Genomic DNA, 17,118 nt, shown 5'->3' on the forward strand with positions numbered 1-17,118 from the left:
GTTGTGAATTTTGCATGAATTCCAGTAAAAGAGTGTGTTTTTGCAGGGACTTCACTGAGCCAGAGTTCTGCTGCTCCTCAGCAAATCTATATACCAGGGACTTTGCCTGTATTTTTGCTCAAAGAGTTTAAAATCGCAAACTGAGACTTAACAAATTCTGTGACTCTATTTATATGTATTTTATATATAAAATGAGGCCATTTTCTATAGCTGCACCAACAGAAAGGGCCATAAGAGCCCTAGAATTGTGTACATAAACTGTTCCCAGTCTAAAACTGGGAACATAAATCATGGTGTATTTAGTGAAATTTGGGGAAAAATAAAAAAAGAAAGGCAAAATGCCAATAAATCAAACTTACACTCCAGTTATATGATCTGAAAAATTCTTTTACAGCAAGTATCTGGTTTAGAAACACCACATACTCAATCTGGAATCAATTAGTTAATGTAATCCACTTAATTCACTGTAAAAATGCTCTGCATTGTCATGTGACACTGAATCAGATGTAAAAGATATGTGGCTTTGGATTAATTTGCACAACTCTGTGTTGGTATTTCAGTTGAGACAGTGACACATTTTTGATTTACCTGTGATGAACTGCTATGAGTGGGCCGAGACATGGCACTGACACTGCTCGTGGAAGCAAAACTGTTGTGGGACTCAGGCTCTGCATGGTGGAAGGAGAATGTCTCAAACTGAGGGCTACTTTCACCTGTCATAAAAAATAGCAATAAACAAGACATACCAGCTGTTGGCTATTAGACTGCAGATACTTTTCCATACAGTTATAGTAGTCATTTCTAGAAGCCCACAGTGAGCCACTTACCATTTACTGGACACTAAAAAAGCCATCTAAATGAACACTTGCTATTCATCCTGTCATTGTTGTTCCACAAAACTCATCCCTCTTATTCTACGAAGGATTTCTTCTCATGGAATCAGCTTCATATGAGCAAATCCTGACTCTTTTTCAGGAGCTGTCATAGACTAACAACACAGCAACTGCCATCTGACTTAGATGCCCCCTGTTCCGCAGCAGCACTTCTCTAGTTGGGGTGCATCTCACAAGTTTTCCCTATTTCTTCCTTAATAAATGATAATTCTGGCAACAAGAGTAACAAACAAAATCAGTTTAGATCTCCAAACCAATAGCGGTTTCTTCTGATTCACTGCTCCAGACAAATTGTAATTCCTGTTTACTCCCATTCAGTTCCAGCATAAGCAGCATTTAGGGGGATTCAGAATTTAACCACTTGTTCTGCTTTCCTTCTGTATCTTAATTTCCAGTAAGAAAGGAGAACTCAGACTTAATATACCAACAAACAAAAAGAATGAGTGTATTCCAACATGGAAAAAGAGGTAAGACTGATCCTAAAGACTGTATTGCAGGCTGGGTCAAGGTCATGAACTCCCATCTCCCTGACAACACAGCTTTTGTTTTTGGCCTTGTTCATGAGGCTGACCTTCCTCACGGTTAAATTCTCCTAGACAGAGCCCAAATTAGGAATAAATATGTAGTACTACACCCATAGGACTAATAAGCTAGAACTTGTGCTCCTACTCATGAATGCACCACAGAACAGTTTTCTGGCATTGGGAGACTATGATCCTCATGATAAAAGACTACTTTTTTGGTTCCATTTATAAAAAAACTGAATACTATTGTCAGAAGACTAATGGTAACTTCAAAAAGTTTATAGCAAGACATTTTCTCTCTTACTAGTGCTCCCAAGTAATTCCAGTTGTTGATCTCAGTGTTCATGACTACACTTACAGAAACTGAGAAACACTGTGTCAGCATCCACATCTTGGGGACCAGCAAGTGGTCAGGGGAGCGGGTGGCACGGAAAACAGGATCACTGGTGGTGAAAGGGGATAGGGCACAGCACCCTGTTGGAGACAGGCACAGAGTGTAAGAGAAGCCTGTACAGCAAAGGCAGGGCTGTACCGCACAAGGGGAAGGATTCAAAGGACAACCCTCATCTAAATCCAAGGCAGTTTTCAGTGCACCCCCGAACAGCTTTTATTCTGTCCTAAAACTTTCTAATTAATTGGGTGGTCTTGGTTTGGGATTGTGGGTTTTGGGGTTTGTTTTAATCCTAGATCATAATTTTTTATTAATTAATCTCTGCAGTAATTCCTGTATCTTCACCTCTAGTGAAAGATTACACTATCAGTTTTGCCTGGATATGCACCAGCAGTTTATTTTTCCACAATGTTAACTGATCATTTATACCTTTTAATTCTTTCCTAAGAGAAATTTTAAACTGATATGGTTTCCCCTCTTTCTCAGTAACTTATTTTCTTCAAATGTCTTGTGAAGAATTTTTCCAAAGGTTTTCCACAAGTTACATAAATGAATCTGTAACAGAATCTGTCAGGCTTTACATTCTAACAGCCTGGAGAGGTAAGATGCCATTTATCTTTGCCGTGGTAAGCTAAATTTTTTATCCTTACATTATCACATTATTCTACAGAATTTCAGGGCCCTTCCTATTAATTTATCAAGTGCTGAAGTAGAGGCTTAAAATAGAAAGGCAACAAGGGTAAAAACACAGTAATAACTGGCTATCCTCAAGTCCTCTTAACAGTCTGGAAGGGATCCAGAACCACAAATGACAGTACACAATGAATTAAATATAGTGGACCAAAGATGCCACAAATAGTAAATGTTTCATTGGGCATATGATTTAACAGGTAACTCTGTAATTCAGTCTATTTCACTGACTACTGTAAAAAAACCCCTTTCGTATTAAGAATGACACCCAGTATTAGAAGAACACAGCTGGACTGCTGAGCAGTTTCCTTTAAGAGTACTCCAAAAATAAAATACAAGAAGCTTGTCTCATTCTGTATGTACATTTATGAAGAAAGATGATTACTATGCTTTAAAATAGCAAATTATTTTCATGATGTTCTAAGTCCATTTCTTCCTAAGTTTCGAAACAGTATCCTTTTTGGAGATAACTTAAAATTAATTCTCAGAGCCCAGTGGTATTCATACAGTACATATTTTAAAAGATGTAGTGCCCTCTTACAATACTGTTTTTCTCTTACCTACTGCTGTCTCACTTAGATGCCTTTTCTTTCTTCCTTCTGACAGCTGGTCAGGTGTTCCTAACACCAACTGAGATTTGGAATTAGACAAACAGCCACTGCTCCATTGTTTGACAGAAACATGTGGATTTTGGTCTATAACAGAAAAAGCACATATCAAGTTGAGAAATTACTTTTCGTCAGTACAATTTACAGGAAATCCCAACTGCTGAACTATTTATAATGTAAAAACCCCCAAACTTCTGATAGGAATCCAAATAGTAACAGGACTGCAGTCAGGCACCTGGTCCAAACTCCCCCCATTTGTAGTGTCCTCCTACAGCTCTGGTGGAATCACCTCAGTGCAATAAAGGAGAACCTGACACTGTGGTCTGAGAAGAGACTCCTCTTCCACCTAAAGCTACCTTCTCCGATAACCTGCTTTGTGACAAGTTTATAAACTTCACAGCAGAAAATACTGACAAATGAATGAAAAACGGCCTTGCAAATACTAAAATATTTTGCTTTACATACCATTGTCAGCAGATACTTTAAACTCCCCTCCCAAAGATGAGGTATCAGCAGGTTCTCCTTTGATGTCATCCTTCCTTAATAATGTTTCAAAGTATATGTGAAGAGGAATATCTAATCAAAAAAACAGAAATCCAAAGGAATAAGGTCTCTATTAGAAAGATGGCAACCTCTGAGCCAATGAATTATGCAACATCACTAGAGGTCTAGGCACTGATTCACCCAACACATTCAATATAATCTGTGAGCAATATTGCTAAGGACTGAACCACACTCTGGAGGATGCTGAGTGAGACTAAGACTCGGGTCTTCCCTCTTGACCAGCTCCTGAACAAAACCCAGCACGGCAAAGAGCAAACAGTGCACTTTTCCTGTAATGTGAAGAGGCTTCAGGTCAGCCTTTTGGGTTCAATTAATGCTTTTGGAAATTGTTACTGCTGGGAGCCTATAGGTATTTTTAAGGTACATTCCTTCTCTGTCTCCCTGGAAAAGTCTACAGCAGGGCGTCGGAGTTCTAATGCAGAATTAGCCTTCAAAACATTTCAAGTGAAGGAATTTACCCCCTGTTGTAAGGCAGGAAGGCTTTTAAGAAAAAAAACATCTCTCTCTGAACAGCCTTTCTGGAAAAAAAATTACAAGAATGAAGAGAAATTTAGTTGAAAAAAGTGTCAATGTAAGAAGTAGGCTTGACAGCTAGTACATTCAGAATGAGGACTGTGGGCAGGGCCCAAGGGTGGGCATTAAACTACATATATTTATACACAGTCTTAGCCTCATGTGCCTTCAGGACGTGCCAGGACAAAAACTTGCAACATATTTTGATAAATAAAAAGAACAGTTTTTTTCTATTTTATATGGATCTAACTTGATTGTTTTGTCACAACACCTCAAGGTTTTTGCTGTGTTTCCTACTCTACTTCCAAGTAAAACAAAGAAGGTCTGAAATCTGTATTAGTCACAACATTTAAGTAAAGAGAGAACCAAAACATTTCTTCTATTTTGTTGGGGTTTTTTTTTGGTTGTTTTTTTTTTTTTTAAACCTGGGGAACCACCTGGGTGACTGAGAGAATTTTTATTACATCCTCCTGTATCTTAGTCGAAAGGGCAGGAGTACTTGCATCAATCAATCCACCGATTAGGTGCAAAATACCAGAAACCCATACTTCTTAGATACAAACTACAATTTTCCAGTTATCAAGGTACAAGTGGAAGGAGGTGCTGTTATGTTAAAGGGATGCTGCAACCACTGATGTATCTTTAGGCAAGATCCTTGGTAATCTGGAAACCGTGAAAGGAAGACTTGGACATAGGGACAACTATGCTTCTAGAAGGGACTACACTAGTGAGCCAGTCCCACTGCACTATTTACTAGATTGTCTGCAAATTATGATTCACCTTTAAAGCAAACCACATGAAAAAACAAGGTGAGAGAACTGCATCTGAATCTTGAACTTGAATTCCTCCTGGCACACAAAAAAAAAAATCAAACTCCCAGAGTTCCAAAATGAAACAAATGCCAACAATGTATTTTAACACACAGAGAAAGCGAATGCAAAACCCTTTTCTTTTACTCTGCTGACAATTTTTATATATAAGGATGTGGGCAGAGCACAAGCAGTATTTTAAGAGAAGTTATTGCTCTGGAAGGGGATAACCAAGAAAGCTGCAAAGAAAACATGAAATGGCATCAGGCTACAACTTGGAAAATTTCTACCATGCATTTATTCACAATAATTCTTTCACATGAAAGAAAATGTCAAATAGACTAGTCTTCATGAGGAGGTAGAGACAGCAAAGCACACAAAGTAAAGCATAAATCTAGCCTCCTTCAAAAGTGAGAACTGCACTTGAACAGGACATAGTAGGTCGGTCTTGTACTTCTTCCCTGTCTCAACTATTATTAACAAGGCTCCTGGAAAAGAGAATGAATATTCCTTGAGAAGTATGTCCCTGATACTGGCACGAAGCTAAAAACAGTCTTCCTCCTCCATCCTGGCAAAGTATCCAACAGTAGCCACAGCACAGTCCAAAGCTTTTTAGGTTTTTTATGATGACAAAGTTTTTTTTGAGAAAACAAAAGGTCAATATTCTTGCTACACACCCCAGTCTCCCGAGGTAAGAATGAACACAAGTGGCACAGACTGTCATTGAACAGATGTCTAAACTCCTGGGGTCCTGCAGGGGTCAGAGTCACAGGGGAAGCGATAGAGAGTGTGTGTAAGGGAAGAAAGATTTAGGTCATGTTTTTCTTACCACAATAGAGTTCTACTGACTGAGATGTTTGCTGTTGCACTCTTGGAATGAGTGTTCCATTTCTCCTATCTGCTCCTACAAGAATCTCCTCTTTAACCCATACATGGGATGCAAACTGCCAGAGCTGAGGCTTTCTCTGGATTTCCTGTCCACACATGGGTCTTCTCTACAGGCCAGTGACAAGTTCTCCAAGACCAAGCCTTAAGTTAATTCCTGACTTCCCAATATGAGGCTGCAAGTGTCTACACTGTCATTCTGAGAAGACAGCGGGTTTGATTAAAGATTCAAACAATTTCATGGCAGTCCCAGCCTCATCTTCAGAATGATTTTGTGGCAAAGAAGCCCCCCAGAACAGCATAATTCCTGTACTGGTCAGTAATTACCTGGAAATAGATTTTTCCTAAAACAAAAAAAATCCCACAAAAATTCAATCCCTTCTGCTGATAACAGCATTTAGGCTGTTATTTTCAAGTACCAAGTACTGTCAAGTTGCACCTGCACTAATTTTAGGGCTGAGTCACAGACAACATCATCTACATTACTGTCCAAGAAGACTAAAAAATCAGATGACAAGAAAGCATAAAACTTCAAAGATAACCAAAAAGGCTGACTATCACAAAAATAATTAGAAAACCTAAATAAAGATTTTTAGACCTACTCCAAAGGGCCTGAACAGAAAGAAAGTTACTTATGAAAACAACGCAGCCATGGTATGGTGGTGTGTTGGCAAAAGCACCATCTCTAAAGAACTAACACTGACTGAATTAGAGACACCATGAAACACCCAAAGCACACCTTTTTTCTGACCAGTCTTTCAAGGTTATATGCATACTGCTGGTATGGGAAACCTAGAAGGTGTGTTTTTCAAAAGTCAGGGTCAAGTCAAGATTTTCATTCAGTCTAAACTCACATATTTTGTCAGTGTGAAGTTTTCTGTTAAGAGAACTAAGTCCTAAAAATCATTGAAAAGACATGTTAGTCCATAACCTCTATAGCTGTCACAAGCACAACCACTCTGTTAAGAGCCATGGCACTACTTACCCGAAGGGAAGGATAAAACTGGATGGAAGGAAGAGTCCAGCTCTTGCACATAATCTAGGATTTTAGATTCTGTGCTGTACTCACTGCTGCTGAAAGTGGAGGCTGGCACCACATATGGCAACCGAGTTTTATACGGAAAGGAGGTATCTCTAGATGGCAAAGTCTGCAAGAATACACAGAAATAAAGGTTAACTTTTCCTTTACTCACGTCCTTCAAATTAGACCAGAAGAGGAAAAAAACCTAACAAACCAACAACTCAGTGAGCGACACTCTTTAATAGGTGAACGGGAAGAATATTCCAACAATCTTCTGATAGTCTAAATATGACTTACTTCACTTCTTACGGACAACAGAGCACAATACAAAGGATACAAACTGCTCCTTCAATTAGGACCAGGAAACAGCTGTCAAAGCTTTCAGATAAAATCTAACTGTTTCCAATCATTATTTTGCTCTATCTAATGACAAACTAACACCCCTTAAAATTTGATTCCAGGATAACAGGCATGATACAAATACAGAAACAAACCTAACACCAGACTAAATAGAGAAGTCTTGTTCATTTATCCCCGTAGTAAGATTCTTAGTATCTCTAGACATCTTGAGCTCACACATTTTAATGCAAGAAACTATACTGAACATTCTGAGCACAGTGTGTACTTCCACAAACCAAAAAGGTAAAGTCTTTTCCTTGTTATAATTTAAACATCAGATAAGCAACAAAACAAGATACACAGCAATAAACATGGAGAGGGATGCATTAAGAATTGATTAATAGGTAGTGAACAGGAATTACTAGAAAGAGGAGAGGTGAAAAGAAAGATTAATTTAGCTGCTTGGCTGCAAGGCTTGTTAAAGTATGGAAGGTAAAAGGATGGATGGCACAGAACTGGTAGATGTGAGGTAGCAGGACTGAGGCAAAAGGCAGGGTGAAAATGGACAGGAATAAGCAGCAGAGTCCATGCCATAGACTGAGCTCTGGAAGACTGAAGGAAAGAATTGAATGTGATGATACAAGACAGCAGCAAATAGTAGTCTGTGCTTCAGAACATGCTACAAAAAGTACTTCAGGGAAATAATGTTGCATAAGCTACTTTCTTACTGGATATTTGTGGTAGTAACCCCAAAGATACTAACATTTTTAAAGGCTTTTATAAGTCTCTAATATTTTGCCAAATGCTACAGATCCTGCAAATGGGAAGGGAGACATAGGGACACTGGAGTACTTCAAGGGTCTCAAGCCTATCACTGTGCCAACAATCACATTTATCATCCCCCGGCAAACAGTTCCAGTGTAAAAATCTGTAAGAATTAATATGACATTTTCTTGTGACTTTTTATGTAAACATGTAGCATCAAAGGTAAGACTATCAAAGAACATTACTTGTATTTTCTGTACTTCTGCTTTCCAAATCTAAGAAAACTCTTTCTCCTGCCTGAAATAGCATTTTAGCACTGCCATTCATGCATTAGTGATGCAGTGATTATATCTACCACATAAAATCCCCTCCACTTAGTGAAAGCAGTCCTTCTGTCACATGGCATCAATATTCACAACCCACATTATCTCAGAAAACATTACATTAAGAAGTTCCCCTTTCTATCTCTTCCTTTCTTCTCAGTTGGTAAGTTCCCTATGTTGGTACTCTATCTCAGGAACTACTAAAATCAAGTAAGCATGTCATGATGCTAGAGCAGAGAACACAGTGATGGTGGGGGAGGTTCTTGTATTTAACTTCTTTTTCTCCAGGAAAACATTAACAGTCCTAAATCCACCTTGATCTCCATCCACAGGTGTATGCACAAGTACTTTCAACTTAGCTTGGAAAGATTTCTTTTCTAGCCCAGGACTCCTTCAAATTAATGTTATTTTCCTGTGACAGACACATGGGACTTTTCATCTGTTAAACTTTAAACATCCACAAAGTGTTGGCAGAAGTGAGTCCTGTGTTTGGAATTACTAGAGGGATAAATGCTAAAGCAAACTTAATGTTTCCCATTATATGGATCACTACATTAAAGCTTAAAGAGCTTTTAGGTAGTTGCTCTACCTCAATGCACTAAGGGCTTGCTTTCCAAAAATGCACAAAAGCATATTTCCTCTTGATATTTGGGTTTTAGAAATGAAGTAACTTACTAAATCTCTACTCTTTAAGCTGCAACAGCACTTCTTCTGCCTGTCCTTTTTTTTTTTTACAGAAGTGAATCCACATTACAGTAAATAAATCTCTCACTCATTCTTTAAAAAGAAATTCCCCAAAACTAACGAATAAAATTACCTATAAAGTATATAGATAAGACCAAGACATTCTGACATCCAACTCTTTAGTCCTGTAGTCGGTTGAACCTGAGCTGATGGACAGTCTTTTAGACTAATGACGCTTCTCACAATTTACATATTTAAACTGCACGGAAAGGCGGGAATTTCCTTTCGTTTGAGCTTGCCTGCTGGAAGGTGGGGGTGCCTCGGAGCCTCCGGGCCCTGCCAGGCTGGGCCGGGGCCCCTGCCCCCCTACCACGCTGTGGCACGGACCCTGGGTCAGTGGGGCGGGGGGAACTGTCCCAGAGCTGCAGGCAGCTAAAACCAGCCATGGACTGCCACACAGGTAAATCCATCTGGCGCGGCTTCCTGGGACCCGGCGGGCCCCTCTCCTCTCCATGTGGAGCCGGCAGAGCCAGCAAAAGCTGGCGTAGCCTCCTGTCTGCAGCCAGCACACCTCACGCTGAACTGAAGAGGACACCATGCAGCCAGCAGCACACAGGGAGTGAGGCTTTCCCCACCGTAAAGCCAGAACAAGAACACCCTTCAACATGGCAGCTTCAGTCAGAGAGAAAGAGAAAGTGAGTCACGTGAGACGAAGCTGAACATGGCGATGGGAGAAAAGAGGGCGGTGCCGCGATTCTCGCACGTAGCTTAAAAACCTTCTTGCATGCCGTGGTAAGAAACTGTAATATCACAAACTGTTTGTCTCTTTAATCCATTTGAAGTACATGGGGGGATGAAAAATTCACGTGACGAGTGCCTATGCCAGGCTACATAAAAGCGGTGAGAGGTTTTTTAGAGACGAAAAAAAAAGCCTTTGTGTTCAGGCCACAGTAACTCATCCTTAAAAAGATAAATAACCCCATGTGATAGCCTGTGTTTGGCAGTGTGAAGGGACTGTGAGATTTTCATGGGAGAGACGTCTTAACACCACAGCAGATTGTTTCTTTCTGGGCGGGTCTGCTGTTGGTGGCAGTTTGGTAACCAGGTGCAGCTGAAGAAAACCCTTTTTTGCTTAAGCATATGAAAGAGACTTATCAAGAACTGCAACACTAACTAAAATCTCATGTTCTGATACCCTTTGTGTGAGTTGGGTAAAAGGAGGAAAGTGCTGGAAAGGGGGAGGGGGTTTGCTTTAATTTCTTGTTATTTCTCTTTACTTTTAATTCTATTTCTTTGTACTGCAACTGTTTAAGGTTTGTGCCTGCTTTGCTTTCTCCTAATTCTTATCTCACAAAAGGAAAATAAGTAATGGATATTTTGAACCAAACTCACTACAAGTCCTTACTCCCTTTTTCTTGCTTTAATTCACTTTAGCCCCAAACACATCTAGATTATAGCTTAAAGCTGAGCCTGCTCGAAAACATGCATACATGGTCAAACAGCCTCACAGTCACAATCCATTTTGAAACTATATTAAAATCCATTTGCCAATATCAGTAAATGGAAAATTCTTTTCTTCACCTTGCCTGTGGTGGGAACTACAAAACCTAATGCCTGAATTTGTGCCTTGAATGCTCTGGCATCCACACCTAAGTAATGAAATCTTTCATTAATACAAGTTTTTAATCCAAAAGAAAATCCAGAATTCATAGAAGGAAGAGCAATTTTATTTAAATGCCTGTGAAGCTATTAGGGAAAAAAGCTAAGAAATTTGTCAGTGTCTGTGTTCCTAGCTACTGGATCTGGTTTAAATTTCTGGTGGAGTAGTTTTCCAATGGAAAATGCTGAATTAGTGAAATCAAGTTATTTGTCAGAAATATTGACTTAATCAACTCTTAATGAAAAAATTTCAGAAGCTCTTAGCACTGGAATGAAAGCATTTTACTCAAAGAAAGTGCTTCAATTTTTATTGAAATAAAATGGAAGAATTGTTTACTGGAAAATTAAACTCTCCCTGCTTCCAATTCCAAATAGAACACAATCTACAAACCAACTGCCTTTTACAGTAGTCAATTATTGAAATTTTAACATAGCAACAAAAAAATCCAACAAAATCCAACTGAAAACAAGCCTACATATATATCCATTCAGCCATGGCAATGACACAGGAACATCATGGCACACACCTTTTAGGAGACAGACCTCTACAGCAAACCCAGCCACGATGCCAACCCTTCAGAAAGCAAGAGAGATTACAAAACTCTTACCAGTCTTCCCCTTTCTATACTACACCTCATACATCTCCTGAAACATTTTTCTTAATTACTGAAATACAAAACCTCATGCTTCCTGAGCTCGAACAGATATGAAGAATAATATTACATAAAATTCATTGTATTAGAGAGAATTCACTGTATTTAAAAGGAAGTGAGGAGTGTGCAAGTTTTAAATATTCAATTAAAACAGCAGCTCTGGTTTAAACTTATGAAACGGAATGGTGTCAACCAACAGAATCTAATTTTCTAGAGTATTATGAATTTTGAACTTGGATTTTTCCCCCTTAGTACTGTTTTACTGGGTTACAGAAAACATAGAGAGCAATTAATTTTGATATTCAAAACACTTCTTGTGCTTGCTTGTGACAGACTGATGCATTAGACAAAGCACAATTGGCTCATGCCTCTGTTTTGAAGGGTCAGAAGGCTGAACTCTACTGACCATCCCATCCTCCCGCAGAGAAAAAAGTGTGAGTCTATGAAGCAAGCTGTAACTGAAAGGAAAAATGTTTTGTGCTCCCAGTTAAAAAATTGTGAAGTAAATACATGGCTTCAGCTACTGATCACTAAAACTCCTACATTTTGTCAGAGACTGAAATATTATAGTTTACGACTTAAACATTTTCTTAAAGGACTTTTAAAACTGTATTAAAAAAGCTGCAGAGAAGACTGCTGCACCCCGAATGGGGCCCTGACTGAGGCCTTACACCTCTCGCTGATGAAGATAAGATAAAGTAACAACTCAGGGCTGGGGACATTCACAAAGCACAGGCTTAACACCTCCAAGGTGGAGACCACAGCCCCAGGATTATCAGCTGCCAGGCTCACACAGACCCCTTGCACCAAAGGGTGGAGGGAGGAGAGGCTTTGGGTATCTTGGAAAAGCCTCTGGTCAGAGGTGCAGTGACTGCCCATCCTCCACTGTGCAGAGGAGCTCAGCTGAGGGGCCCTCACCCAGGGAGGGGAAAGCTTATCCACAGCAGAAAGGGGTGACATGGCCCATCACAGGGGCCCCTCTCAAAGGGGTCCCCAGACCCAGCACCAGGGCACCAGAGATGATGCAACAGACCCTCAGTGTTGCAAGGGACAGTGTCAGGCTAGCCCCTGCAAGAGAGGCACGTGGGCGTTCCCACCTGGCCCAAAGTGTGTATTAATCCACGGGATTCTGTACTCTTTGGCATGTGGTGTGGTGGTGTGTGGTGTGGCGGTGTGGCGTGTGGCGGCGTGGCCATGGCGGCGACAGGGGACCCTCACCACCACCAGAGCAGATGGAGGGGAGCAATGAGACATTGTTGGGACCTTCGGATGGGTGATATACTTCTACCTAACCCCTGTCACCTCTCCCTGTCCCCTCACCCCCCCACGCACGCTTCTTTCTCTATTTCTTTCTTTCTTTCTTTTCTCTTTCTTTCTCTTTGCCTCTCTATTATTAAATAAAATACATCAATTTTTTGGCATCAGCATTTAATCTCGTTTGGTTTTAATTTCGTTTCTGGGAATATTTTGAACCTTCTAAGTTCTTCCCGGTTTATGCACAGAGACTTAGCTTTCTTTGCTTTTCTGGGTATAAACAGGATCGTAACACATTTTTAATTGGCGTCATGGGCAGGATTCCCTTAAAATGAGAGTGTTGTTTCCAAAAAATTAATGAATTGCTAATTCTTATGATTGATCATTTTAAAAAAAAACAAAACAAGGTACCTTTCTGCATTTCCTAACACCTCTCTACCTTTCTTACCCCCTCTTACTCTTTTGTTTGCTTGTGTGTTTGCACATGTACCTGTGCTAAAATGGTGCTCCTGAAGCCCAAGGTCTGGGAAATTGGTACTCCCGAGGTGAAAGACCTTGGAAATTGGAAGGTAACTTTGTGACTTGTAACTGAGATTTTTAACTTTGCAACTTGTAACTTTGGTAAACACTAGGTGCTCTCGAGGTGTAAGGAGTAGGACCTTGGAAAATATTTTATAAGGGGTGTCCTTTGAGAGAGACTGTTCCAGTGTTTGTAACTTTATTTGGTTTTGTTTAAGAGGCGCCTTCCTGGAGAAAGGAGTGAGACTTTTGAAAATTCGCTTTATGCTGGGCACTCTCTGGGAAAGATCACTCCGACTTCTGTCGTTACATAAAATATAGTGCACAAGCTTTGTTTCCTTTGTTGAATGAATTTAGTGCCAGGTCATCTTCTGCGGGGATGGTCTGTGCACTGAAATGGTTTCTGTAACATCCAAGTGGTCATTGTTGTTTAAATTCTCTGCTCTGCTAGAAGGGCGAGAGTTAAAAGAGGCTGCTGGCAGAGCCATCACCAAGCTGCCGAACTTGATTGTCATGTCCAAAGAAAGCTTTGAAATGCAAATGAGAGAGAATTTTACAGGGGAAAAAACTGTGAGGTTTTGAACCTGTAACATTTTCTGAAATGTGGTCGAAAGTAGCATGTAGACCCTGAATTAAAACTGGCAAGGGTCAGAAAACTACTACCGGAACTGTACCTGTATGGCTACTGAAAAATCAAAATTTGGCCTTAAACCCAGTAAATTGGAATCCAGTCAATAAAATGCAGTGAAAACACTAAAAAGACTGGATGAACACCAAAATTGCATAATTTGATGCAATTAACAACTTTTTTGCCTGGGTAGCTTCTTTTCTCTTTCTAGGAATTCCAAACATCCCTGCATTGAAGAAAAAGAGAATGAATTTGGGAATAGCAAAACTGCAGGCAGCAGATTCACACCCAGATGTGATAACTATCTCTTCACTTAAAGTTCTGTGACTTTGTAATAACTACAAGAAGTTTTTGTTTTCTTTCATATCAGTCTGTAGTAGGCCGAATTTTTACTTTTCTTTTATAGGAACCTACCAACAGATGAGATAGAGCTGTGTGAGAACCAATGCAACTTTTAAATTGTCATCCTGACTGCTTGCCTTGTCAATTAATTTGTTAATGTTTGTAATTTGTTTGTGTTTGCATTGCAAGGAAATCGATTTTATTTTATATATTGTTAAGTTTGAGTTCTTTTGCCAAGATAGTGTGGCAAAAAGTCTTATGAATGTATAATTTTATTTTTTTTTGTACAAAAAAAATAGAGAATATATACAAGAATATATACATATATGAAATCATACATATATGTATTGACTTTCCCAATTCTACCTTGGAATCATTATAATTTGGCTATTTTTTTTCTCTTTTCTTCAAGAGTTATCAATTAGTGAACTAAAGAATCCTAACAGATTATAAGATAAAATAAAAAACAATCTTCTACCAACTCTCAAACCCACTTAAACATCTTTAATGTACTGTTAAGTTTCCTATATCCAAGAACATTTTAATTCTACCTCACTTCTTTTAATCATGCTACTAAAGTTCAAAAGAAGAAAAGTTCCTTAGAGTTATACAACTAAATTTAAAGGAGAATTAATTTCTTTTTGTTGTTGTTGTTGTTTTTTTTTTAACCCCACCAATAACAAAATTACAGTTTCTGTTTTGTGACAAAATTAAATTACAACATTAAATTATTGCTATAATTTACCCCCTGAAAAATGGAATATAGCCCTAATGTAAAAATGTGTTTGCATGAAAATCTTTTGTATGAAAATGTTTTTATATTTTGTGTGGCTGTGGTATGATAAAAGTTAATTTTTTCATAGACTTACCCAGTGGAACAAGAATACCACCAATGAAATTCTTCCAACTGTATGTGAATGCATCAAGGAAAAAACCTATTTTTCAGCCTCGAAGTATGCAGAAGCACACATTTTCAACAAACATATTCACATTTCTTCCAGGGTGCAATTAGATTAGGAATTTAAAAATTCAAACCCGCTGTGTAACTCTATGATCAATTTCAAAACACATTAAGTCAACATCCAAGAAATACCATGTTGGGGAATCCCTCACACCCACTATCCAATAAAGAAAACTGATCTTTGAGTTCACAGGGTGGGAGGCACTTACTAATAAGCATTGGATTAATGATTGCAATTGAATTTACATTCTTGATGATTAGAATAACTATTGTATTACTTGCATTACCACTTCTTCTTCTATCTTTTCTCTTACTAACCACTCTACATATCACCACCATGGGCAACCCACAAACTGAAGAAACACTGGAAGAACAGTTTAAGTCACAGAGTGGATTGTCAGTGATTGAAATATTATAGTTTATGACTTAAACATTTTCTTAAAGGACTTTTAAAACTGTATTAAAAAAGCTGCAGAGAAGACTGCTGCACCCCGAATGAGGCCCTGACTGAGGCCTTACACCTCTCGCTGATGAAGATAAGATAAAGTAACAACTCAGGGCTGGGGACATTCACAAAGCACAGGCTTAACACCTCCAAGGTGGAGACCACAGCCCCAGGACTGTCAGCTGCCAGGCTCACACAGACCCCTTGCACCAAAGGGTGGAGGGAGGAGAGGCTTTGGGTATCTTGGAAAAGCCTCTGGTCAGAGGTGCAGTGACTGCCCATCCTCCACTGTGCAGAGGAGCTCAGCTGAGGGGCCCTCACCCAGGGAGGGGAAAGCTTATCCACAGCAGAAAGGGGTGACATGGCCCATCACAGGGGCCCCTCTCAAAGGGGTCCCCAGACCCAGCACCAGGGCACCAGAGATGATGCAACAGACCCTCAGTGTTGCAAGGGACAGTGTCAGGCTAGCCCCTGCAAGAGAGGCACGTGGGCGTTCCCACCTGGCCCAAAGTGTGTATTAATCCACGGGATTCTGTACTCTTTGGCATGTGGTGTGGTGGTGTGTGGTGTGGCGGTGTGGCGTGTGGTGGCGTGGCCATGGCGGCGACAGGGGACCCTCACCACCACCAGAGCAGATGGAGGGGAGCAATGAGACATTGTTGGGACCTTCGGATGGGTGATATACTTCTACCTAACCCCTGTCACCTCTCCCTGTCCCCTCACCCCCCCACGCACGCTTCTTTCTCTATTTCTTTCTTTCTTTCTTTTCTCTTTCTTTCTCTTTGCCTCTCTATTATTAAATAAAATACATCAATTTTTTGGCATCAGCATTTAATCTCGTTTGGTTTTAATCTCGTTTCTGGGAATATTTTGAACCTTCTAAGTTCTTCCCGGTTTATGCACAGAGACTTAGCTTTCTTTGCTTTTCTGGGTTTAAACAGGATCGTAACACATTTTTGGAAACATGCCCAAGTGTAACAGTACAGAGAGCCACAGTTCAATTATGCCACTGTGTGCAAATCCAGTAAGTTAATTAAATTAACTCAAATACACTGTGCTGAATACCTGTCACATCTGCTTGTGATTACTCTTATTAAGCCCAAAAAAGCAAGGAAAAATGCATTTATGCTCTCTACAAACACACTCTCAAAAGTTTTTAGCAATATCAAAGAAGAGTTATCTCCATCAATATTAAAAACTTCATTAAGTTCTTCAGTAAATGGGTAGCCAACTATACTGCAGAGATTTAATTATAGGATTCAAGAGAACCTCTGTGTGGGGTGGCTGACAACTCCCCTTTGAACACCAAAGACACCAACTTTTAATCCTGTGGTACAGATCCAACTAATAGAGCAGCCTGCTTGCCTCAGTGCTTTAGCATCTGCCTTTAGGACAGCCCACTTCTCCATGGCCTCCCTCTTCTGGACTCAACAACCTGCTCAGAGCAGAGCTATTTCCCTCTGGCAGAACATACAGTTCCATGAAACCTTGTGTTTCACAAGGTAAATGTGCAGGTCTTAAGTGCAGAGTGCTTTTGGGCAACACACAATACACAGACAGTGAAAAGTTAATCTGAAAGCCCCCAAGACTTTCTTATTACCAAGTAGTGGGAGAGAAGGTGTGCAAAGCATCTAAGACATCCCTACAT

At 39.8% G+C, this 17,118-nt stretch overlaps 1 protein-coding gene across 9 annotated transcripts in view; it reads right to left on the reverse strand.

Moving 5' to 3' along the window:
• Positions 1–17,118, reverse strand: part of KANSL1L (KAT8 regulatory NSL complex subunit 1 like) — a 68,175-nt gene that overhangs the window by 10,889 nt on the left and 40,168 nt on the right. For 8 of the 9 annotated variants that reach the window (XM_039555430.1, XM_039555429.1, XM_039555427.1 and 5 more), the window contains 4 exons: positions 6,863–7,025; positions 3,572–3,682; positions 3,059–3,193; positions 589–713 (listed from right to left, as the gene is read on the reverse strand). In XM_039555430.1, coding sequence (XP_039411364.1) covers positions 589–713; positions 3,059–3,193; positions 3,572–3,682; positions 6,863–7,025 — 534 coding nt within the window. Of the gene's footprint in view, positions 1–588; positions 714–786; positions 1,892–3,058; positions 3,194–3,571; positions 3,683–6,862; positions 7,026–17,118 lie in introns of those variants that run through there. The other variant, XM_039555432.1, reaches the window with a different exon arrangement.

This window comes from Corvus cornix, chromosome 7 (genome assembly GCF_000738735.6).
Source record: "Corvus cornix cornix isolate S_Up_H32 chromosome 7, ASM73873v5, whole genome shotgun sequence".
Taxonomy (NCBI): Eukaryota; Metazoa; Chordata; class Aves; order Passeriformes; family Corvidae; genus Corvus; species Corvus cornix.